The sequence below is a fragment of the Oryza brachyantha genome, chromosome 4, assembly GCF_000231095.2.
Source record: "Oryza brachyantha chromosome 4, ObraRS2, whole genome shotgun sequence".
In the NCBI taxonomy this organism is placed as follows: domain Eukaryota; kingdom Viridiplantae; phylum Streptophyta; class Magnoliopsida; order Poales; family Poaceae; genus Oryza; species Oryza brachyantha.
The window spans coordinates 17,056,883-17,080,414 of NC_023166.2; the positions used below are offsets into that span (position 1 = coordinate 17,056,883).

General features: G+C 43.3%; 5 protein-coding genes and 1 long non-coding RNA gene across 7 annotated transcripts; 3 read left to right on the top strand and 3 right to left on the bottom strand.

Moving 5' to 3' along the window:
- Positions 1-547: 547 nt before the first annotated feature.
- On the top strand, positions 548-4,016 carry LOC102714553 (expansin-A10). The gene is made up of 3 exons (XM_006652632.2): positions 548-777; positions 1,055-1,370; positions 3,435-4,016. Exons 1-3 carry the CDS (start codon positions 603-605, stop codon positions 3,742-3,744), a joined length of 801 nt encoding a protein of 266 aa, XP_006652695.1. The 5' UTR covers positions 548-602; the 3' UTR covers positions 3,745-4,016.
- Positions 4,017-4,479: 463 nt separating this feature from the next.
- Positions 4,480-5,050, bottom strand: LOC102714823 (histone H4). The gene has a single exon (XM_006652633.3). The coding sequence runs from the start codon at positions 4,966-4,968 to the stop codon at positions 4,657-4,659; it is 312 nt and encodes a 103-aa protein (XP_006652696.1). The 5' UTR covers positions 4,969-5,050; the 3' UTR covers positions 4,480-4,656.
- Positions 5,051-9,554: 4,504 nt separating this feature from the next.
- Positions 9,555-15,032, top strand: LOC102715105 (PH, RCC1 and FYVE domains-containing protein 1-like). The gene is made up of 9 exons (XM_015836568.2): positions 9,555-9,927; positions 10,260-10,346; positions 11,141-11,230; positions 11,321-11,407; positions 11,498-11,686; positions 12,010-14,022; positions 14,098-14,244; positions 14,389-14,792; positions 14,878-15,032. Exons 1-9 carry the CDS (start codon positions 9,880-9,882, stop codon positions 15,005-15,007), a joined length of 3,195 nt encoding a protein of 1,064 aa, XP_015692054.1. The 5' UTR covers positions 9,555-9,879; the 3' UTR covers positions 15,008-15,032.
- LOC121054286 lies at positions 14,668-15,561 on the bottom strand. The gene is made up of 3 exons (XR_005811692.1): positions 15,474-15,561; positions 14,858-15,039; positions 14,668-14,756 (listed from the first exon to the last, which is right to left on the bottom strand). It is a non-coding gene; the product is annotated as an uncharacterized LOC121054286 (long non-coding RNA).
- Positions 15,386-18,592, top strand: LOC107304124 (organelle RRM domain-containing protein 6, chloroplastic-like). Of its 2 annotated transcripts, XM_015836570.2 has the most exons (5): positions 15,386-15,703; positions 15,873-15,941; positions 16,035-16,141; positions 16,305-16,377; positions 18,510-18,592. In XM_015836570.2, the coding sequence occupies exons 1-4, from the start codon at positions 15,493-15,495 to the stop codon at positions 16,359-16,361; spliced, it is 444 nt and encodes a 147-aa protein (XP_015692056.1). In that variant the 5' UTR covers positions 15,386-15,492; the 3' UTR covers positions 16,362-16,377; positions 18,510-18,592. The 2 variants fall into 2 exon arrangements, with proteins under 2 accessions (XP_015692056.1, XP_015692055.1); XM_015836569.2 differs by lacking the exon at positions 18,510-18,592 and having other exon boundaries at positions 16,305-17,099.
- Positions 17,132-19,941, bottom strand: LOC102715571. Its single transcript, XM_006652634.3, has 6 exons — positions 19,715-19,941; positions 19,408-19,536; positions 19,189-19,300; positions 19,043-19,104; positions 18,496-18,861; positions 17,132-18,230 (listed from the first exon to the last, which is right to left on the bottom strand). The coding sequence occupies exons 1-6, from the start codon at positions 19,727-19,729 to the stop codon at positions 17,523-17,525; spliced, it is 1,392 nt and encodes a 463-aa protein (XP_006652697.1). The 5' UTR covers positions 19,730-19,941; the 3' UTR covers positions 17,132-17,522.
- Between the last annotated feature and the right edge of the window lie 3,591 nt (positions 19,942-23,532).

Below are 23,532 nucleotides of genomic sequence, written 5' to 3' on the forward strand. Positions count from 1 at the left end.
CAACATAATTTGTAGTATAATCAAGCAATACTTCTATTAACAACAAAAGGGACGACAGGAAAAACTACTGAGTTGAGTGTATTAATTACGCACCACGTTCTTTTTACAAATATATCTCTACCAAAAGAATCAAGAGGGTTATTATTTACATGTTCTTTGTAATCTAAAACTTTTATATACGTGTTCATCTAAAAATAAAGACTAAAAATAAAATATGATAAAGAGCCCAAAAAATTAATTCCAATTTTATGATTGGAAATTTAAATTTTAGTTTATAAACATAACCATAAGAGGGAAAATAAGAAGAGGGTGAAAGTTCCCTAATCATGGGCGTCTTTTTTTCTGCATAGAGAGCAGAAAAAGATTTTGCATTTCATCTAGCCTTTCAATTCCTTTCTGTGTATAAATATCACCCTTCCTTTCCTCCCAGGAACAAAAGCATGCAAAAGCTAACTCACTAAAGTAAAACAAAACTCCATTAAAAATACCATTTAAAGCATCTATAAAAACAATAAGGCCCCAGAGCCTCCTAAAGCCAAACTGCCAAAGCAACACGCGCACAGTAGCACAGCTCCACTCCACTCTCCCCCTCCACTGCACCGATGCAAACCGACGAACACCTGGGAGCAATGGCTCCCTGCCTCCTCCTCGTCCTCTTCCTCCTCCCGGTGCTCGCCGCCGGCCACCAGCACCCGTCCAGCTACGGCTCCTCCGCCCTCTCCGAGTGGCGCTCCGCCAAGGCCTCCTACTACGCCGCCGACCCGGAAGACGCCATCGGTAAGCTTCAAAGCTTACAGCTAGCTCTTTGTTCATCTGCATCCAGGAAACAAAATCTGTCCCTGCGCTTCTTTAATTCTCGCTGCGCATCCTATGACCGTGGAAAGATTTCTCTTTACGCATGCCCCGTGGACGAAATTTTCCTCAGACCGCGCGCACGCCCCAGTTACTTGAATTGTCTGCGCGTACGGTTCTTGAATTGCTTGGTTCCTCTCTCTCTCTCATGGTTCCATCCAGAGGAGCGTGTTTGATTTGTGCCGTGCTGTGCGGCTTACAGGTGGCGCGTGCGGGTTCGGGGATCTGGGGAAGCACGGGTACGGGATGGCGACGGTGGGGCTGAGCACGGCGCTGTTCGAGCGCGGCGCGGCGTGCGGCGGCTGCTACGAGGTGAAGTGCGTGGAGGACCTCAAGTACTGCCTGCCCGGAACCTCCATCGTCGTCACGGCCACCAACTTCTGCGCCCCTAACTTCGGGCTCCCGGCCGACGCCGGCGGCGTCTGCAACCCGCCCAACCACCATTTCCTCCTCCCCATCCAGGCCTTCGAGAAGATTGCGCTGTGGAAGGCCGGCATCATGCCCATCCAGTACCGCCGGTATGTGCGATTCTTACCTTGCATCCTTTAATTGCTCCTATCTTAGTCTACTTTGCACTCGATTCTAGACTAGATCTGAGGTTTAAGTTTCACGTTTTCCTTAATCCGCTTTGTGTGGGAATGTGAAAGTGCTTGCCGAGCTAGAATTGCGTTGGTTAGCACAATGTGGGATCCCAAAAAAGCTGAATTACATGTGTCCGTTGGGGAGGAAAGGAAGTGGACCGTCTTCCAATGTGGTCAACTTCTGTTAGGGTTCAGCTGGATAGTTTGAGCTGCTGTCATGGGCTCAATATGGTCCTTTATGCTGTACTAATGTGTTTAGGTGTCTGGGTTAGGAGAGAAAAGAGAAGTACTTTTAACGCCTTCAGGCATTTGCTGGAGCATTTTTATGAGTATTGTTAGAGTTCTAACTGTTTTGGCTGGTCTGCTTCTGACTCGGGGTAAGAAGGTGGTGTGCACATCATACGCGTTGGGTTAATATTTTCTTGGTTGGGATTAAAATGAGTGGCAACCTAAATGGCTAATGATTAGAAAACTAGCAGTAATTTACTACTGTAAACCTACAAAATGCTGAAGAGTGAGGCTTTGTTTGTTCCATGATTCACTGGTTTAAGCTTGCTACCTAGAATCTGGAGGCTGTGAGCTATGAACCTGACAGGTAACAGCAATTCACATCAAGTTTAAATGCAAACATCTTTCCTCATATGTGAGTTAGGTGCTGTTTGTTTCAATAAGTCCTAAGACTAAAACATAAGTTTCTTTTAGTCCTACCCTGTTTGTTTGGAGAGACTAAAAGAGACTAAAATTTCATTAAATAACCTATTCAATAGTACACAACACACACACATAGCTACAGATCTAGAGTAGTAGAGTAGATGTACTATAGGCTTTTAGTCCCTTTTAGCACCTCCCTAAAGACTTATGGACATAGATAGTTTTAGTCCCTCCTGTTTGGTGTTTTAGAGGCTAAAAGGGACTAAAGTGGAGGGACTTATAGATTAGTCCCTTAAAACAAACAACCCCTTAGTTTGCAAGGTTTTCCTAGGCTAATTGAGACTCAAAAGTACACGGTTCTGTATAATTTCCAGCTGGGATTATTTATATTTGTATTAGTTGCCACAATGGAATTCTGAATAACAATAATGACCACACAAGGAATATGTATCAGGAATATTTTAGAATCTTAGTCAGCTCCATTACATAGACATTTTCCATCACTCTTTACTTTCTTTCTGGGGTACATGAGATGCCCCTTTAAGCTTTAATAATAGGTGACCACCAAGCTAGTCCCACAGGTTGAATTGGTGCATTAGTTGTGGACTGTGGTTGTCCTATATTTGCTTTCTGTGCTAGTAATTTATGCTGGTTGGTATGGCTTTTAAATCTTTCAATCACTTGGTCTGTTATCAAAACTAAATTGTGTTAAACAGAACTTCGCATAATCAACTCATGATCGGCCATTGTCTTTGCTTGTACTAGTTATTGAACAATCTTCTTGTCAACGTCTGTAAATTGGTGTATGGCATTTGATCATTGCTAGTGATATTCAAACTTAATTTTGGGAACCCCCATATGTGATGCTGAACTGGGTGGCCTGTATTGCCTTCAAAAATACTTTTGAGATGTGTAAATTGAGTAAATTAATAACCATTGTATGCATCTAAGTTGGCATCAACAAGATGTTCATCTTCAAGATGGTTTCCTTAACAGTGTTCTGACTTCTGTCATGTTGATATGCTATTACCAGCTATTATGCTTTTTCAAGATTGATGTTCCATAACACAGTTGGCCTGAGCACATCTGTTATAAAATATCGATACTACAGTAGTTTTAAATTATTTCAGACTTCACATTGGTTGTTGGATGAATTTCCATGATAGTTATTATCTGTTTGCATGAAATATTTCACTGAGCAGTTAACCAACACAAGGACAACTGTACAAGGCTATCGGTAACATGACATCATGTAGACACTAGACAGAAATCAAAATTATTGTAGATTGTCAATTGATAGCAAAGAAATGTTGATTGTCTACTGATCATGTTATGTTTAACTATATCCAGTGTCAAGTGTCTTCGTGAAGGTGGTGTCCGGTTCTCAGTCGCGGGTCGAAGTTTCTTCCTGACAGTCCTAATTAGCAATGTCGGTGGTGCTGGCGATGTCCGGTCAGTAAAGATCAAAGGAACAGAGTCTGGCTGGCTCTCAATGGGCCGCAACTGGGGGCAGATATGGCACATCAACTCAGATTTCAGGGGACAGCCTCTCTCATTCGAGCTCACCTCAAGTGATGGCAACACATTGACCAGCTACAATGTGGTCCCTAAGGAGTGGGATTTCGGCAAAACATACACTGGCAAGCAGTTCCTGCTCTAGTGAAGGAAGGGTACCAAATTACCAATAGCAGTTACAATTTTTGTTCTGATCCTATGAGTTGGAGTATTGTATATTCATCTGAGGAACGATAATGTCATTAGAAAAAAATATGTTCAGTGCAAGCCTCCAATAGTAGTCCAACATAGTAGAAAAGATGCTCATAAACGTGGCATGTGCCATTGGAACTCTGATAATTGCACTACAGAGGCTTGATTCACCATTCAAAATAGAAGGTTGTACTTGTTGTCTCGATTGTATGGTAATTATCTGTAGCAATTCAACAATATGGTTGCGTAAGATCTGTACATGTAATGTGACATGGTAACAGGTGCACCTAATTTGCAATTTTACATTATGCTTGACCAAACATAGCTGTTGTTCTTGATCAAGATGGCAATACTCACACCGCATTTCTTCAGGGTGGGGTTTTGCATGGAGAAGGCAAAAATTTACTCTTTAACTTGCAATTGGAAGCAGTTTGGTGTGGAGAAAAAACAAATTTCCACTTCACCTTTGTAACATTTTAGGTGTTAGTAGTACCAAACTTCGAAACGATTGGGAGAATGCAGCTCAACTAGGTGACATGAAGAAATTTTACCTCTTCAGGGCGCAGTTGAAAGCAAACTCAGATGCAATGCACAAAACATGGCACAGTAAGAAGCTGGGCAGATCAAACAGGAAAAGCCTTCACTCGAAGCAAAAACATGCATCAAACCTCCATAGTTTTGGACATAAGTCATAAGCAAGGTTTGATTGAACATAACAAGGTATTACATTCAGTCAACCAGAAGTCGGAACCCGGAAAACAGCAACGCCTAAGAACACAAACCCTTGACCAGATCAGACACATCAACATACATGGATACCACGACGCGGTGCCACTACTACTACGCCAACACTATCGGATGTTGTCTAGCCTCCGAAGCCGTAGAGGGTGCGGCCCTGGCGCTTGAGCGCGTAGACGACGTCCATGGCGGTGACGGTCTTGCGGCGGGCGTGCTCCGTGTAGGTGACGGCGTCGCGGATGACGTTCTCGAGGAAGATCTTGAGCACGCCGCGGGTCTCCTCGTAGATGAGCCCGGAGATGCGCTTCACGCCGCCCCTCCTCGCCAGCCTCCGGATCGCCGGCTTGGTTATGCCCTGGATGTTGTCGCGAAGCACCTTGCGGTGGCGCTTGGCGCCGCCCTTCCCCAGCCCCTTGCCGCCCTTGCCGCGCCCCGACATCACCGAAACCTCGCCGCCGCTGCCTCGCTGAGCAGTTGGAATTTGGTGGAGATGTGGAAGAAGCGTTGTGTGGGATTGGGAATTCCGGCGATGAATATATAACGATGGATTTGGGAGGGAATCCGAAATTTTGGGTTGGAATTGGAAAGTTGGGGCGGGAGGGGTTTTCTGAATGGATCCGTGGGAGCGTGGGATGAACCGTTGGATTGAGATCAGCGGGGTTTGATTGGATGGGAGCGTAGTGGCCCGGATCGATGACGTGGCGAGGGGAGCGGATCCGGGGAGTGGAGATCTATACGTTGGATTCATGTTGGACGGTAGAGATTAACCGATCAGTAAAGAGCGGGTTGCGCTTGTGGTCTGGCCTTGTCAACGTTTTGTTTGGGCCGGAATGAAGCGACCTGGTGAGTTTTTTGTTTGGTTTGTTGGACTGCTGCTAACATCTTTGGTTGCTCTTATAATAATCGAGTCAGATTTATGTACGCTTGGACTTTGATACTCATTTTTTTTCTTATGTTTATATTTATAAGTTTAAATTTGATGTTAATTTTAGGGATTTTCACCGAAGTTTAGTTTTCAATCACTAAGAATATGTATATAAAAACTTTATTCACAAATTGTTTTATTTATAAATATGCCGTTTATTTTTTTTCTACGAAAAAGACAAACAATACCCTAGGTTAATCATTTGTTGGGTATTAGTTAGGATATAGTTAAAGATGCTAGAAAAGTCTAAATAGATTAGATAGAACATCAACTTATCTTTTTAGTGATTTTTAATATAAAATTTTAGAGAGATATTAATGGAGACTTCTATGTTTTTAACGGGACCGTGCAAGCTCGAGACCATGCCGCCCCCCTGTTGGCTGGATCTGACTGCACGCACGACTAATGTAGCAGCACGGTAGCACCCAATTCATATAATTGATCACAACCACGTGCCTAATGTTATTTAAATTTGGGTTAGATGCAAAGGATTTCCAAAGGTTTTAAGTCGATACACAATTCTAACTTTGTCTCGAAGAGAACAATCATATTTTTTTAAGAAAAACATATGTATTTCCTATACAGGTATAACCGTATAAATGTCACTTTGCATCATTATGATACGGTCTCACCACAATATTTGTTGATACTAGGCAGTGTGTATTCTTTCTCTTTCTTCTCAATTAATTAGCATTATAGATATGGGATATGGGATGGGTATATTGACCATAGAAAATATATATTAGTTACATGATAAAATATTCTTTTGGATCCATACCATTATAAAAGTGTCGTATTCAAAGTGCCGCATTAGAAATATGCCAATGCAAAAGTCAAACCAGGTAGATAACATCAATATTTTCAAAAAATTAAACATTGCCATTATATGTGTATCTATCCGTTTGACTAGTTTTTCTATGATAACTTATATTGCTTGTTTTGTCCCCACCACCTTGCTGCGAGGAGATGAGAGGGAGACTAGAGGCTAGAGGGGAGTTCATTGGGTGGCAAGGTCCATTAGTTTGTCCAACGACGCACACACAAAGTGTGGTGGTCGAAAGAGGTGCATGACGACGACAACGCTCTTCTTTGTCATTCCTCCCTAACTCCCTCGTGGAAGTGGTGGTGCAACGACATCGACGTCAAACCCTCCCTCATACCGATTCAATTCAGATTTTCTAGGCGCCTGATAGATCTGAGATGGTAAGGCTTCATAATAGAGGTAGTAAATCAGGCGATAGTACTAGCGCGCGATCGAGGGCTCCTGTGCCATGTGACCATCTTCCCTAGCTCTATGAGTTTATTGCTACGACGATAGAAGAGGTACCAACCAATTCACTATCGGGGTGCCACCATGTAAACGGGTATCACGAAGGGGGTAACCAGACCGAGACGACAAATGACTCCCCTGATGTTGTATTTGAACTTGTCCGGCTATCGTTTGAGTTTGGTTATGGACAATAGAGAGTTCAGTGAGGGACATGAGTGAAAGAGAACGAGGAATAATATAGATGAGGTGGAAGATAAGGGCAAAATGGTCCATATAAAAATACAGTAGAAAACTTATTAGTTGAATGGTACCAAAGACGAATATAACGACATGATTTAAATTTACAGGTATATCAATAGTATTTAACTCGTCTCAGATTTTGTAATGATAATTTTCTAAAATGACACATTCGAGGTGACACGGTATAAAACACCCTAAATTTATTCCACCACGAAAAAGCGAGTATCAAACCGGTGAATGCCTTGCTCGAACACGTATTCCAGGACCACAGATCATGGCACATGAAAAATAATGCCATGGCCGATCAGAATGCAACAGCCCGTCGACGTGCAACGTACGTACGTGCGCAACAGCGCACCACGCAACGGTGCAGTGCGCGCGTACAGGATACGTCCAAAGTGGTTCATCACACCCCATGTGCCTACCAACTCTAGCTAGGCTATCTATATACGGCTCCCGTGCCGTCGTCGCCGCGGCGGGCGCACCGATGGATGATGGCGTTTCCGGCAGCCACGCCCGCGCTGTGCCCGCCCGTTACCCCGTGCGTGCGGTGGGTGCGCACGGGATGAGAGGAGGAGGAGCGCGCTTGCGGAGTCGCGGTGTCGGCTTCTCCGCGGTTTGGCCACTTCCGCCAACCGACCGAGCGCTCACCCGACGCCCCCACCCACGCACCGATGCTCGTTTCCGCGACCGATGATCCCGATGATAGGCGATAGCATCTCCACCATCAAGATGCTTCACCGCGTTTCGCCGCGGGCAGATCAAAGCCGGCACGCGGGAAGTCAAAGAAAAACACTCGGATCGGCTACGATTGGAGTGAGCGTGCCCCTTAGATACAATACACTACTATACGCGATAGATTTCGGTGACAGAATCGCGGCACATGGCTAGGCCGAGGGACAAGCCCGCCAGCCAACCAACCAACCGCCCATGCAACGCTATTACGCTAGCGTCGTGGTTAGGGGGCGGCGAGGCCTGTGTGCCTGTGTACGTGCCGTGAATGATAGCAGCAGCGACCGCCGTTTAGTTTAGGCCCTGTTTAGTTTTCAAAAACTTTTCCGCTAAAACATCATATCAAATCTTTGAACATTTAAATAGAACGTTAAATATAAAAAAAACGAAAAACTAATTGCACAGTTATGTAAGAAATAGTGAGACGAATCTTTTGAGCCTAATTAGTCTATGATTAGCTATAAGTGCTACAGTAACCTACATATGCTAATGATGAATTAGTTAGGCTCAAAAGATTTGTCTCGCAGGTTCTACGCGAGTCGTGAAATTCGTTTTTTTATTCATGTCCGAAAACTCATTTCGATATCTGGTCAAATGTTCGATGGGACTAGCAAAATTTTTTGCTTTACTGTCTAAACGCAGCCTTAACCCGGATCCTCCCGAAACAGATCCCGCGGGAATATGTTGTTCACCTACTCTGGATACGGCATCACATGGGGCCCCTTTTTACGTCTCCAGCATCTGATTAGGGGCGTAATTTTCCCGTGCATCCAATGCCCACGGGCTGCTACAGTAGCACGTAGTACTAAGTTCAATGCTGGAGGTTGCGGTACTCTCGTGGCAGGAGCATTTTAGTCGAGATCTCGTGGTGGCATTGCACGCGAAGCAATAGTTGGATCGTAGGAAAAAAGTGACACGAGTCATGCGTTTTGCTTGACACCGTACTGTGCAGTAGTATGCTTGCCCCCTTTTCCCCCTTGGGCATCATGCTGCCGGCTGCCCACTTTCATGCGCCTCAAATGCTCTCCTCGCTCGTCTTTTCACTTGCATCTGGTGAGTTTACCGCTGCCAACCAACGACTTATGTCCATCACATGGCGAACCACCGGCCAACTCTCCATCAGCTCCTTGATGACTGCAGGAAAGGTTTTTATGGGTGCCCCATTCGTTCCCATTCCTATACTGATGTAGTAGTACAACCTAGATCAACAATGTCATCTCGATGTGTTGAAGATAAGAGATGAAACGGAGCCATCCCGTTGTAAAACAAAGTTCATAACTTCAGTAGAGCAGCGGCAGAAACAATTTCCAGAGACTTCAGTGACAGTGAGTAGAGTAGTTCCGCACAACACGTTGCTACTTGCTACAGACAGTATAGTGGTACCGGTACAGGGCAGCGACTGCTATAGACACAGTCATTAACAAGAACCAATTTCTTGGTACTCGATTTACTGAGACATACCTACGCGCTGCCCAACATCTCGTGAGACATTGGAGACCTAAATAAAAATGTGTCCTAATGGATTCTTGGACATCATAATTGATGTAGCCTCTACATAGCACAACCCATAATGCGAGGCGAGGAACCCAGAGCAGAGGCTGACATGCAAGAAAATCCAAGACCTCTCAAGTAAGGACAAGCAAACACAACACATTTCTTAATCCCCATCTTACTGACTCACGTACTGTTGTCCACACGTTAACCAAACAGTATGAGTAATGGTTGTTTGGTTGGGTAGTAGTACTAGTACTGTAGGAGTATACTGAGACAGGAATTAATGGAGAGAGTGCAAGAGAGATAAGGGGCTTCAGAGTGTCGAAGGACGCAGACGGCTGAATCCTTTTCCCTGTCTGAAGTCTGAACTGCACTTCAGCGTGTGTGCGCGAACAGAAGACAAAAGCCCAACGGCCAGCTCTCTCGTTCATCTTTGCTGCTCTGCACAGGCACAGGTGACATTGCACCTGTTTAGTAGCTTTTTCCAGGGTCACAGGTCACTGAATCACTGCAAGCTCTTCTGCAAGAGGCACCACCCCGTTGAGCGCTGCTCCATTTCTCCCCCCTCTCTCCTTTTCTCTTCTCATTTCGTTGAGTCGCTCCATTGCCATACTTGGCTAGCTACTGGTGGAGTGGTGACTGGTGAGCAGAAGATTCAGATTAGAGACCTTGTCTCTCTTTTGCCTGCGATGGCTGGGAGTTTTGATGGGAGGATGCCAACAAGAGGGGTTGAACAGGTCTGTAAAAAAAAAAAATCCCTTTCCCCCTCCTCCTTTGTAGCCTCTTGAGAGTAAGTTTGACACCATCTATTAGTTTTATTGGATTGCTTTCGATTCTTTTCGAAATGGAAGCCTTGAAACGCATCGCCTTTTTAGTGCTAATAATTAGTTTTTTTTTGGGGGGGGGGGTGGGTGGGGCGGTTATGATGCTAATGACTTTCCCCTTCAGAACTGAAAAAAAAATGTTCGTATTAAACCCGAGCGATCACCCATAAAATCCATGTTTCCCTGGGTACGGAGGAGTCCAGAAATGTATGCTGTTGTCTGATTTTCTTTTGTTTCCTATCCAGGCCATTGTTTCTCTGAAGAAGGGAGCGCATCTCCTGAAATGTGGCAAGAGAGGGAAGCCCAAATTCTGCCCATTCCGGCTATCTTCAGTGAGTAATTCTGGTATCTGTAAACATGCTCATGTTATCCACGAATCATAATAAATTGGTGGGTTTATAAACTGGGGAGTGGAAATTCTTAAACCATGGGAGCCATCATGGCAGAAGAATCACGCTGTTATTGGACTATGAGTTACTTTGTCATTCCCCTGAATCCTTATAAGATGCATCCACGGAAAATGTTTCAAGCATTTCAAGTACGTTGTGCAAGATAATACTACCTTAGTATTTTAATAAATTATGCTGTTGATTTTTTGTCACAACCATTCATCTTATTCAAAAATTTTATGCAAATACTTTAAAAAATAAGTTATAATAAATCAAATCACAATAAAATAAATGATAATTACATAAGTGCCTTGAATAAGACGAATGATCAAATATGTGTCAAAATGTTAATGACGTCATCTATTAAAATATGGAGGTCGTACCTTTATCATTGTTTTGGAAATAGTGTTTGTAGCTAAAACCGGCGAAAGTATGCTGTCGTGCAATTTGTCAGTTCTTCTGTGCTCGGTCACAAGGAATTTCATGAATTACTATAAGATAATCTAAGAAAATTTTGTATACTGTTAATCTGTTGTGTACATGACTGCTCTATGTTGGTGTCAGTGTCACTCTATACTCTTTATAGTGCTAATATGTTGGTCAGTAAATAGTTTTGGGCCATTAGGGGTGTTTGTCTTTTACTCAGCACCTTTGAGAATACCATTAATCTGTTAGCACCTAGAATTTGGTAACTGCAGTTCTGATGTCATGCCAAAGCATTTCTTTTCTCCGTGCAGGATGAGAAGATATTAGTCTGGTACTCGAAGGACAGGGAAAAACACCTGAGCTTAAATTCCGTTTCCGCTGTTGTTCTTGGGCAGAAGACTGTAAGCAATTCATTATGCCCTGAATAAGTTTTGATGCTCGTCCATTTGTCACATAGCAATACTATTTCTAAGTATTTCAGAACTTTACAGATGAATTTTCTGCGTCTTCGCTGGCCAGAGAAGGAATCACAATCGTTGTCACTTGTATACAAAAACGGCGAGTGCTCAATAGACTTGGTATGTCATTTGCTAGATCTTAAATTAGTTAGAGCTGCACTCTTATGGTATCTATTTTTCACTATTCACACCACATGTTTTGAAACCCAGATTTGCAGGGACAGAGATCAAGCTGAATGCTGGTTTCTTGGTTTGACTGCCTTAACATCTTCTTATAGTCCACTTCTGTTGGCCGTCTCAAAGGGCAGTAGACGGATAAACAGTTGCGCGAGCAGTCCCCGCAGCTATCTTCAGCGAAAGTGCAGATCAGGTGCTCTTGACACACCAAGGCACACCCAGGTTAGTTCCGTGGGAAACTATACTCCATATGGTTGTCTTTGTTGAGCAATATGAATTTCAGATTCATAGCATGTCCAAATTAAACATGCTATATTTAAATTAAATATAGAGCATCACAACTGCAAGGGTATTAATTGAGATCCACATATAAATTATTTGACTTTGCTTTAAAATGTATAGGCATGCACATTAACAAGGCGTGCCATTTTGATGTTGTTCATGCTCGTAAATAGACCTGCATTGCTTCGCAAATGTTACATGACTTTAAAAAAGTTCAAGTACTATTCAGATTAATTATCGCTCCAATGAATTTGTTCTTGAAGGTATACCCAGCATATGGGAGTCCCAAGATCAAACAGAAAAAAATCTTTGGTAGTAATCTTGATGGTTCAGAAGCACTATTTTACCCAAGGCATCCAACATTTCACGATGTTGATTCTTACATTGAGAATCTTAATCCCAAGGTAGCAAATCCAGTAAAACATGGTCTGAAGGACATCATGGTTGCTAACAGAAGGGCACAGAAAACTACAGAGACACCTAAACTGAAGACATTTGAAGGGCCCCGTGTGGCATGTAGGCTGGATTCACTGAAGGATGTTTTTCTCTGGGGTAGTGTTCTTGGGAGTATGTTAGGCAGTGAAGACATTCCAAAATCCCTTCCGAGACTGGTAGGCTCAGCTAAAATGCTTGATGTACAAAGCATTGCTTGTGGGGAGAATCATGCAGCCATAATCACTAAGCAAGGGGAGGTCTACACCTGTGGCAATGATAGTTGTGGGGGATCAGACCAAAAAGTAAATCCAAAAATAGTCGAGTCCCTTGCCTCTGTACATGTCAAGGCAGTTGCATTTGGATCAAAGCACACATGTGCAATCACGGTTTCAGGAGAACTTTTTGAATGGGGTGAAGGTGCTCATAGCTTGGGATTGATGAATGACTGGTATGGAAGGAACCAATGGTTTCCACATAAATTGTTTGGTCCTATGGACAATGTTTCTGTGTTGAAAATTGCTTGTGGTGAGTGGCACACAGCTATCATAACATGTTCTGGTCAGCTATTCACATATGGCGACGGGACATTTGGTGTTCTTGGGCACGGAGATACTCATGGGGTTTCTCGGCCAAAAGAAGTAGAGTCCTTAAAAGGGTCAAGAGTGAAATCGGTAGCATGCGGTCCATGGCACACGGCTGCCATCGTGGAAGTAATGAGCAAGTCTAAGGGCAATGCTCCAAGTGGCAAGTTGTTCACCTGGGGTGATGCGGATAGAGGAAAGTTGGGTCATGCCGATAAAAAAATGAAGCTTCTGCCAACATGTGTTGATTCACTTACTGATTACGATTTTATTCAGGTATCCTGTGGGACAGCATTGACTGTGGTGCTTACTGTTACTGGAATGGTATTTACTTTTGGAAGTTTTAGGCATGGGCAACTTGGGAACCCCCAAGCAGATGGTGAGTCTATTTGCACTGTTGAAGGGCCACTTAAGACTGAGTTTGTCAGAGAGATATCTGCGGGTTCTTCCCATGTAGCGGTGTTGACTATGAGTGGGAAGGTTTTCACATGGGGTAAAGGTGCAGAGGGTCAACTTGGTTTAGGTGATTACATTAATAGGAGCTCTCCAACTTTAGTAGAGGCATTAGAAGGCAGGAATGTTGAAAGTATAGTTTGTGGGTTCAATTTTACTGCTGCAATCTGTTTGCATAAGACCATGTCAATGAAGGAACAATCTGTATGCAGCAGTTGCCAGATGGCTTTTGGTTTTACTAGAAAGAAGCACAACTGTTACAACTGTGGTTCCATGTTCTGCAGTTCCTGCACTAGTAACAAGATCACGATGGCAGCACTTGCACCAGACACTTACAGAAGGTACCGTGTTTGTGATGTTTGTTTCTGTCAGTTAAATAAAGTTGTGGATTCTACCAAAGATAAGCCCGGACTAAAGATAAGCAAAGGAGAAATGTTTAAATTGGAATTAAAGTCATACACGCCTAAATTTTCACGGCTATTCAAGGAAGCAAATTTTGTTGCAGAAAAGATGGCATCAGTACAAGGTGTCAGTCAGAAAAACGAGGAACCTGTCACTCCAGTGCAGACAAAAACTGAAAGATGGGGGCAAGTTGAATGCCCTTCTCAGTTTATATCTGCACAAGACAGTTTTCAAACTCAGACAGTATCAAATAATGAGGAGTATGGTAACTTTTTTTCACAAAGAATGCATGATTCAGCAATGCTGAAGTCTGGCAACTCTTTACGGTTTACTGACATTCAAAGAGAAGAAATAAAAATGATGCAAACAGAACTTAAAGAACAAGTGAAACAACTTCATTCACAGGTAGGAGTAATTCATTTATAATATCCATTCTTGCATTTGGTAACTGAAAAATTGACATGTTTATTGTTCAAGCAGGTAGCTGTTCTCACAGAGCAATATCAGCAAAAAAGTGCTATGGTTGAGCTGTACAAACAAAAACTGGATGATACATGGTTGGTTGTTAGAGATGAGGCTGCAAGGTGCAAAGCTGCCAAAGATATCATAAGAGTTCTAACTGATCAGGTATGTTCTCAACATAATCTCTTTGTAGAGGATGCTGGTACCTTTTTTTGTCAGAAACAAAGAACTATTGTAATGCAGCGTTATTCTATAACGTGGGAGGCTGAGGGCGTTCTGAACTTGGTTTAAATTTTGCAAATTGTGCAGTGCAATGCCTTGTCAAAGAAACTTTCAATTGGTCAGCTATCAGAAAACTCCAAGATAACACCTGATAGCACCCCAAGACAACCAATAAAAATAGAATTGCAAGGTAACACCGGTGGATATCTGGTAACATGCAAACTCAGTCAGCTAAGCAATACCCAAAATCATGGCGGCAGCATCCAAACAGAAAAGGAACTATTACCCCCTTCAAATGCTGTTGTGCCCGGAGATGGACCATTTAGTCAGCAGATTGGGGCCAGCAGATTTGCTAATGATGGTCACACCACGGAAGCACAATTGGCCGTCGCTCCAATTGATAATGTGACCGAACAAATTGAGCATGGAGTATATGTCACGTTTTCTATATCCCCCTGTGGAAAGAAAGACATAAAACGCATAAGATTCAGGTGAATCCTCTAAGGCCATATTACTTGTTGGCGCTGATTCTCTTTTCTTTTAGTTGCAACATAACCTGAATTCTTGGCTGTGCAGTCGGAAGCATTTTGGTGAGAAGGAAGCTCAGCATTGGTGGGAAGAGAACAAGACCAGGGTATATGAAAAGTACAAGGTTGAACCAATGGCAACACCATCTGTTACTGTGAGCTGCTCTTCAACTCGGTGACCAGCAAAAGGATTGTATAGGGGTAATCAGTTCTGCCAATATTAACAGAGCAAACTGAAAATGTTTAGTCTTCAGCAAAAAAACAACATCATATGAAGCAGATGAAATAGTGCAAGTAATTTAGATAAAGATAGCCACTAATCATAATTTGCTTCTTAGGATGACCGGTAAAGCTGTAGATAAGCATCCAGTGGGTGGAGCTGATCAGCTGACAATGGATCATGGATGTACTGGTTAGGTTTCAGATCAATGAGATCATGGATGTTGGAACTCGAGTGTAATCGATCAGTATGACGAATTGAAGAAAATAATGTTTATACCGGTTTTGAAATCTTTCGTGCTTGCAATGGAAGTTTAACAGATGAGGATACAGTTTCTATTTTGTCAGAGAAAAACCCCCAACGTTGGGCACGTTAACCTAACCCTATCCGAATAAAATTCCGGAACCTCCAGCAATTCGTCGCACCTCCATCCGGCCCGGAGCAATGGCGAGGGCTCGCGCCGCCGTCATCCCCGTCGCTGCTCCTTCTAGAACCTTCAGCGTCTCCCTCGCGGCCTACCCCTCCTCCCCCTCATCCTCGCACCCGTCTCGTCCGGTGGCCTCTTCCGGTGTGTCCTGCAGCCAGCGGCGTCTCCCCGCTGCCGCCGCTCGCAGCCACCCGCCGCCGAGCGCCTCCTCTAGGTTGTACGTGAGCGGTTGGTATCTCCGACGCACTCCTCCTCCCTCCCTCCACCTCGCAGAGAAATCGCAACAAACCGAAGTACTAGATGAATATCTCGGATGAATATCTCCGTCACTCCGTGTTCTTCAGCACAAATCTTAAGGCAATTGCTCACTGCTGCTCCTGATTTCCTCCTCGAGCAGGTCTCTCGTTCCGTACAACCGAGGAGAGCCTACGGAATGCGTTCGAGAGGTTCGGTCAGCTCACTGAAGGTGGAGTCGACGAATGCCGTTGCCATGGCACATACCCTGTACAGAGCTTTGCTTCAGAAAATACTTAGGCTTGATTCTACCGTGCTGCTGCAGTTAATCTTGTGATGGACAGAGTTGCGAAGCGGCCGAGAGGCTTTGCATTCTTGTCTTATACCAGTGAGGAGGAATCCAAGAACGCCATGGAAGGGATGCATGGCAAGGTAAGGGAAAAAAAAAAACGTCTGAATTTGTTTCGTGTTGGCCAGATGGCATCAGGAGGGAATTGTCGCCTTGTTAGTGTCTGATTCTTCTGATGGAAGGGTAAGCTAAAAAAATATCTAGTATTATATACTGATATTTACAGTTTCCCTGCATCTTTTGCAGTTCCTGGATGGGAGGGTGATCTTTGTTGAGTTTGCAAAGCAAAGGTCTGACGTCTGAGCTCTGAAGTAACCAGGTGCCAAACGTTTTCCAATTACTGAATTCACTTTGGGCTGAATGGGTTACTGTAGTACCTAACACTTGAAAACAAACCTGGGAAGTCATTCCTTGTCACAGCTATGAATTTCCTGTGATATCAGGAAAACGTTTCATTTAATTTTTGAATGTGTACATTTCCTTATGAATTGTTAATATCAGCCCTTGGGTATTCCGGGCTTATACTCTGTCCCCCATGAGTCCTTACATCCCATCCTATAACGGATGATCCTGATTTTTCAATTCTTTGTGATGTAAATGATGATGCATTATTTGGTACATTCAGCGGTGGTTTCACTTGACATGTTGATACCTCTAGTCAAGCGCAACATACTTTGTCTGAATTTTAATTGTGTATCTGCCAATACAAGCAATAAAAGCAAGCAAGTGCCTTTTTTGGTGCTAGGATACCAATCGTCATAACATTTATTACTTCATTGGAGAATTTCGTAGAACAGCTGTGCAAATGATGCAGTGATAACATATTGAGTAGCATGTAAAAATTTGAAAAGACGTGTCGTGTGTTCATTATTTGGTAAATGATGATACAGTGATAACATATGAGTTACATACAGAAATTTGAAAAGATGTGTCGTATGTCCTATTCAGAAATAATACATGACGCCATGTAACTATTAGGAATCAGCCGAGCTACCAATGTAGCATATGGCCATCTACAAGAACTGTAGCATAGCTAGTAAAATTTGGTTGCATTTTCATGTCAAAACAATAACTGAACAAGGCTTTCCAACGTTCTTTCTTTACCTCGCATGTTATTGTCTTACAGATAATAGTTACTGTATAATTTACATCAGTACAATCCTACTACAGCTCTATCAAAATACTTGTCACTGCATGACAGCCATTGACCTCTGAACGCTCCCGAAATGGGGGCGAAATTACAAACACGTGATGAGGAAAATGGGAACAAAGCATATTTGAACTATACATGGCCAGACAAGAACCACAGCCGCTCTCCTGTTTTTGTGGAGTACTAGCGTGGTTTCAATCAGCCTCTTGTATTAACAGGAAAGCAGCCCCTCCTGCAGTACATCAGTTCCTACTCATCTGTGAGCAATATTAGCAAGCATCTATAGTAGCAGTGATAGGTGAGGCTCCAAAAATTTATAAGCACAGCCTCGTCATCTCTCCATCTGCCTCCTCCTGAGGCGCCTGTGACTTCAACAGAGCCTCACTATCAGCAACACATCTCTTGTATGGCACAAAGCCTCGCTTGCAGTTGGAACCAGGGCTCACATATTTTCTTGAATCTGGTAAAGGTATCATCCAATCGTTGTTTCTGTCTCCATTTCTATATGATTCTGTAGTCTCTGAATTCCGAGCTGTTGTTTCAGCCACACTGCTTGAGGCTGAATGTGACTCCGTCCAAGATCCTTCCCTCTGCATACACTTGTAATCTACAGCTTCATAAGCTTGATGCTGATGATGTTGATTTGAGGCTACCACCTGTGGATGTGACATCTGGGGGGAAGATGCACCCTCAGTATGGTAGCTGAAGCATGGGAGAGCAGAATGCACGGAGAAAAACTGTCCATTTGGAAGATAATACAGAAACTGGTGTGTGTTGGTCAACCATGGGTTCCATGTGTTTGCTTCTGCTGCACCATGGCAAGAGAATTTCCCAGTTCCACTAGTTGGTGTCTCAGCTGAAGCATCCACTTCCATGTCTGCCACAGTTTGCAGGTTCCCAGTATCAGGGGTCGACATCTGATGTAAATCACTCACCATAACCCTCTTGCCAAATAACCTAAGGACTGGAGCTCCTGATTTGTCACATGTAACTTCTTTACAATTGCCATTGCCCTTGACCTCCTGAAATGCATATTTAAGGAGCCTATCAGAATTAAGGATTAAAAAGCTAAATATCATGTTGTGCAACGATAAATCAGTGCCAAAACCAAAATTTCCAATTCTGACATACATAGCATTATTGGCGATGATATCAGAATTAAAGAGCTGTGTTGGCAAGGTGAAAAACTATTAACTCAACTTATATATATATATCCTAGCACTGGTATAACTATATAAGAACATATGCCTTGCAGAGTATACTTTATTTTGTCTGCTAAGAATATACCTCGGCATTTGCAGGAGGCAATTCCACAGCTAACTCAGCAGTTGTTGTGCTTGGTGTGGGGCTTCTCTCCTCGATGTCAATCGTCGAGGCTGGCGACCCACCACTATCACTTCCCAGGGTATCATGCCGTATCTGTGCTACTGTTAACACCGACGTCGGCGACCCATTGTCCTGATCATACAGAGACTGCACCTGCAGCTGAGGCTTCTCTAGCTGTTTCAGTGCAGAGACGTTCTTGCTGGCTGTGCTCCCTAGCTTGCGTGGGTACGGATGCACCGGCTTCCGCTTCGGGCGCGGCGGGGGAATCTGAATTGATGGTGCAGCACCTAAGCTGTTGCAATTGTCCCCAGATGATTCTTTGATGACCTGCAGCCGGAGTGCAAACCAGATAGGCGGTCAGAAAACACGGCCTCGAGCGCGGCAGCATGGATTGCAAGAAGCCTGCTCTCCATGATTGAGCAACTTACATCACCTTGCAAGCAACACAATCCATGGAGGTTTTTCAAGTCAGAGAGGGAATTTTTTGTGCACGAGAAGGCTGTGAGACCTTGGAGAAGAACTTCTGCGCGTGGCTCCTGATCTGCACGGCAGTCTTGGTGCCTATGTGCTCTGCAGAGCGAGGTACTCCTTGTCAGTAAAATTCTTTCCAAACCAGAAACAGAACATCTCTTTGCGCAGGTAAAAAAATTGCACCTTGGATGCGTCGCCAGGCACGGCCATGGAGCTGCAGGGCTTCCAAGAATAGCTTGTGTTCGTCCTCGGTCCATTTCTCCCGCTGCTTCGTTATCGTGTACGGCTTCCGTGCCTGAAAGGCAAGAACCCAGATCATGTACTTGGGGTTATAAAATGGCTTAACTTCACAAAAATTTCCATTTTCTTTGCAGTGATTTGCAAGCAGAGGGATGTATGTACCTTAGGGATTCGTGCTTCGTCCATCATGTCCATGACACCGGAATCAAGAGGATCTGTGAGCTTTTCCATGAGGTCTTGATGCCCAACATGATCAGCAACATGTCCTTTATCATTCATCGCCTTAGTTTCCTGCGAAGGAGAGATGGACAAGAATTGGTTGGATTCAATTTCAGCAACTTGAGCAGCTGGCTTTCCAACAAAGAACTACTGTGGAACCTTATTGGAGAAAAAAAATCCAATCTTTCTGTCCCGAAAAGAGGACTCCAAAGAACAAAATTAACCACCAACTGGTTGAAGGATTCATTACCTGAAAGCGCGCCATCTCCAGATTCTGAATCGAAGAACAGCAAAGCCAAACTCCACCGAAGAACAAGAACTCTAGCTCAGCTCAACGATTCACTGAACCAGCCATGGGGTTTCACCAACGAAGCAGAGAAGAAACCACAAAAACTCCAAATCTTCCTCGAGATCAACTACCTGATGAAAGCAGAAGAGCTTCGCAGACGCAGAGAGAGCAGGGAGGAGGCAGAGGAAATGAGGCGCATTCGACCAGCAGGTGGTAGGAGAGAGGAGAAAAAGGGCACAGGCCAGGGCGCCACGTCGGACCGGATTTTTCTACGCTTTTCTCTCTCTCTCTCCCTTTCCGGCTTGCACTTTTCGCCTCAATCCTGTAGAGAGCCCGGGAAGCCGCTCGATTCTTGTGGCTCTCGCTGCTTCACGGCACTGCCCCCCCCCCCCCCCCCCCCCCCCCCCTCGCTCGACTGCTACTAGTCCATGTGTCTGGTTGGCACTAGTTGGCTACTCGCACACTACAGCCACCCCACGGCTGCTCGCTGCTGCTGCTACGGACCAAGCGTTTCTGCTAGCCACATACTCATACATACTCTCTCCATCTCAAAATAAATTAATTTTTTATCTTTTATCTATAATTTTTGATTCTTCGTCTTATTTAATTTTTTTACGATTGATATTTTCTATTAGATGATAAACCATGAATAGTATTTTACGTGTGACTAATTTTTTTAATTTTCTAAAATTTATGGTCAAACGTTAAACACAAAAACCAGAAAAAATTTTTTACATAGGGAGTACCGTACTGCTGCTGTGTGGGTGTAGTAAAACCGTGCGCTTTCGTGGGTCTGCACGAATCGATTGATGTTCCTATGATCCTATCCACTCTAGTATGCGTGTGTATTTTGCCGACGATAAGATCGAAAGGATGTTGGGCTGCTATTTACTGTCTGTGTGTCTGGAGCTCCCCATAATTGCCGTGCCAGCCGGTGGAGCCTGATTGGCTGCACTTGCCAGAGTTTCAGGTAAACTCTGGTTGGTTGATCGAAATTGGCAAGCATATCATGTTGGTTTCTAGGGGTCATTTTTGGTATGCCTGCCCTGTGTTGCCAGAGCTTAAAACAAGCAAAGGGCTGAAAATATCTTGGGAGCTTGAACTTATAAGGGAAACAAATCCTGCACTATTTTGGATCAATCAAAGCATGAACAGAACTCTGGTGATGTCACCTTTTTTATACGAATTATGCTTTTATACGCTTCTCTCTACGAGGAGACGTATCTGGTGGCAGCATGTAAATCTAGCGGCACGGGAGACAGGACTGTCCCTGTTTGGATGGATAGAAAGAGAAGAAAAGCGCATCGAGGGAGAGCTGTCCGGCGACCCCATCTGCTTCGCTTTTTGGACACGTCAAAAAGCCACCCGAGACACGCAGCTGCCAACTCACCGCCTGCCACACGTCGCCCAACCAGAGGCGCACAGCAAGAGGAACCCGCTGTTTGTTGTTCCCTCCCGTGAGGAACAAATGGACGATCCCTGGCCACAAGCTTATGGGTTGGCACAGCAAGGCTCCGAGAGACACCTCGGCCACATGTTTTGGCGACCACACCGCTCATTGTTTTCTCCACTGGCCTTTTTCTTTTCTTGGGTGGAGGGGCCGATGTGATTGTGACCTGTGGGCCCGACCTGTCAGGCGCACATGCCACGTGCACAACTTGGGCTTATATTTCCTGGTTATTCCAACAACTATCATGCGAGCATCTCCGGTGAGATACCTGATCAGATGAAGAGATTGAGAGGCGTCCTGCTATCCACTGTATCCAAACAGTCATGGACCCATGGTGGCACAATCACGTGCCCTCGCCGGCTGCACCTGACGTGCGCGTGCTATCGGATGCCACTCAACTACTACTATTTCAGCTAGACATGATCCTCCGCAGCACTGCAGGCCAATATACGAGCTTTATAATCGTGGAGCCTATATGTCAGCCTATGTAATACTGTATAAGATCTCATTTGTACTTTAGTTATCATTGATCCGAATAATTTGTGATGACTGTAACAAACGGGAATCCGAGATACTTACTGTTGCGAATACTTATATACTGCATCATCCATTTTAAAATATAAGCATTCTTATTTTTTAACAAAAAACTAATGTGAGATTAAAAGATTGTCTTTTACCTACTTCAGTAATTAATTTTTGAATTTGAATATATTAGATTCTCTTTTCAACCATCTGATTGGCTCTAAAATCATCGAAATGATTGGAATCATAAAAATCGGTGTAGAAATATTTATATTGTGATGCTCCCACCATTACAAAATGTAAATATATTTGGTATTTGAATCTTATATCAAAATATAAATATTTCTGATCCTATTCACGATAATACTTGTCTCATCGATCATTTCAATCCTTTCTCATTCAAAATCTTCCATGTTATTCACATCTCCTCTCATCCCCAACCATTCCTCGTTTATTAAGGATAACACAGTCATTTATTTTCCATCATAATTGCTGCTAAACAATATAGTACAAAATGCTGGAGGTAGTACAACATTTGAATTCTATAAATATATATATTTTAAAACAAATGAAACGCTAATAAACTGTAAATCCTGGAGTACTACTTTGTTTTTGTTTTGTTTTCGAATGGGTGCACGATGGCATACCTTATCTATCAGCTGTGTTCTTTGCCCCTTATTTCCACGCTCTTTTTTTTTATGCATGCTTCACAGACTACTAAACGATGTATTTTTAAAAAATTATATAGAAACATTGTTTTAAAAATTATACCAATCTAGTATTTATGTTTTTATAACTAATAATTAATTAAATATATGTTAATCCGCTGCTATGTTTTCACGCATATTCTCTACGTCAACTGCCGAACGCGTATACTGTATTGGAATGTTTCATGCTGTCAACGTAGCGGCATCCTCTTGGGTCCTACTCTTTACAAACTAACAAGGAGTACTTGCTTACTCGATATCCGCAAGTACAATTTTCAAACTATTAAATAATATGTTTTCTATGAAAATTTTTTGAAGTTTCTTTAGAAAATCAAGTAAATTCATTTTCTAAATTTTTAATATTTAATTCTTAACTAGCAAAAATACGCCTGCATTACAATGGAAAAACATGGAAGTGGAGAAAAGAATAATCATCCAAATAATAAACTTAGCTTGAAGCAACTTACAGTTAGTCCAGAACAAGTAATAAAGAAGAAATCTCGTCTCAATAAAACACGGCCTTGAGGCCCTTGACCCGTTTGGGATAGAAATTTTCTGATGTTAATTTGTCTTTGATACGGTGTTTACATATGGGATCCATAACTATCGAACTCATGTGTCCCCGTCAAGTAAGAACGAAGTTGCGTCCGATGAGCTGCGTCCGCTCCTTTTGAGTGCCAGCTGACATCATCCATGATCACAGCGTGATAGTCGGAGCATACTCCCGCATTTGAGCATCCGTCTTATTTGAAAAATTTAAAAAAAATTTAAAAAAATTAGTCACACATAAAGTATTATTTATATTTAATCATCTAATAAAGATAAAATTATTAATCATAATTCTTTTGAATAAGACGAAGAGTTAAACATTATATAAAAAACTAAAAAGTTAATTTGTTTAGACGGATGGAGTATATACAGTAGCAGCACAAGACACGCACGTCATCACCCATCACCCACATTAACGACACAACACCGCAACGCAATGGCGGCGATAATACACACAAAGAAAGAAGTTTAACCAGGTTAAGGTTTAGGTTTGGGATGGAGACTCTCCCGTTTTGGTTGGATACGATGACTCCGGCGGTTGCCCTAGTACC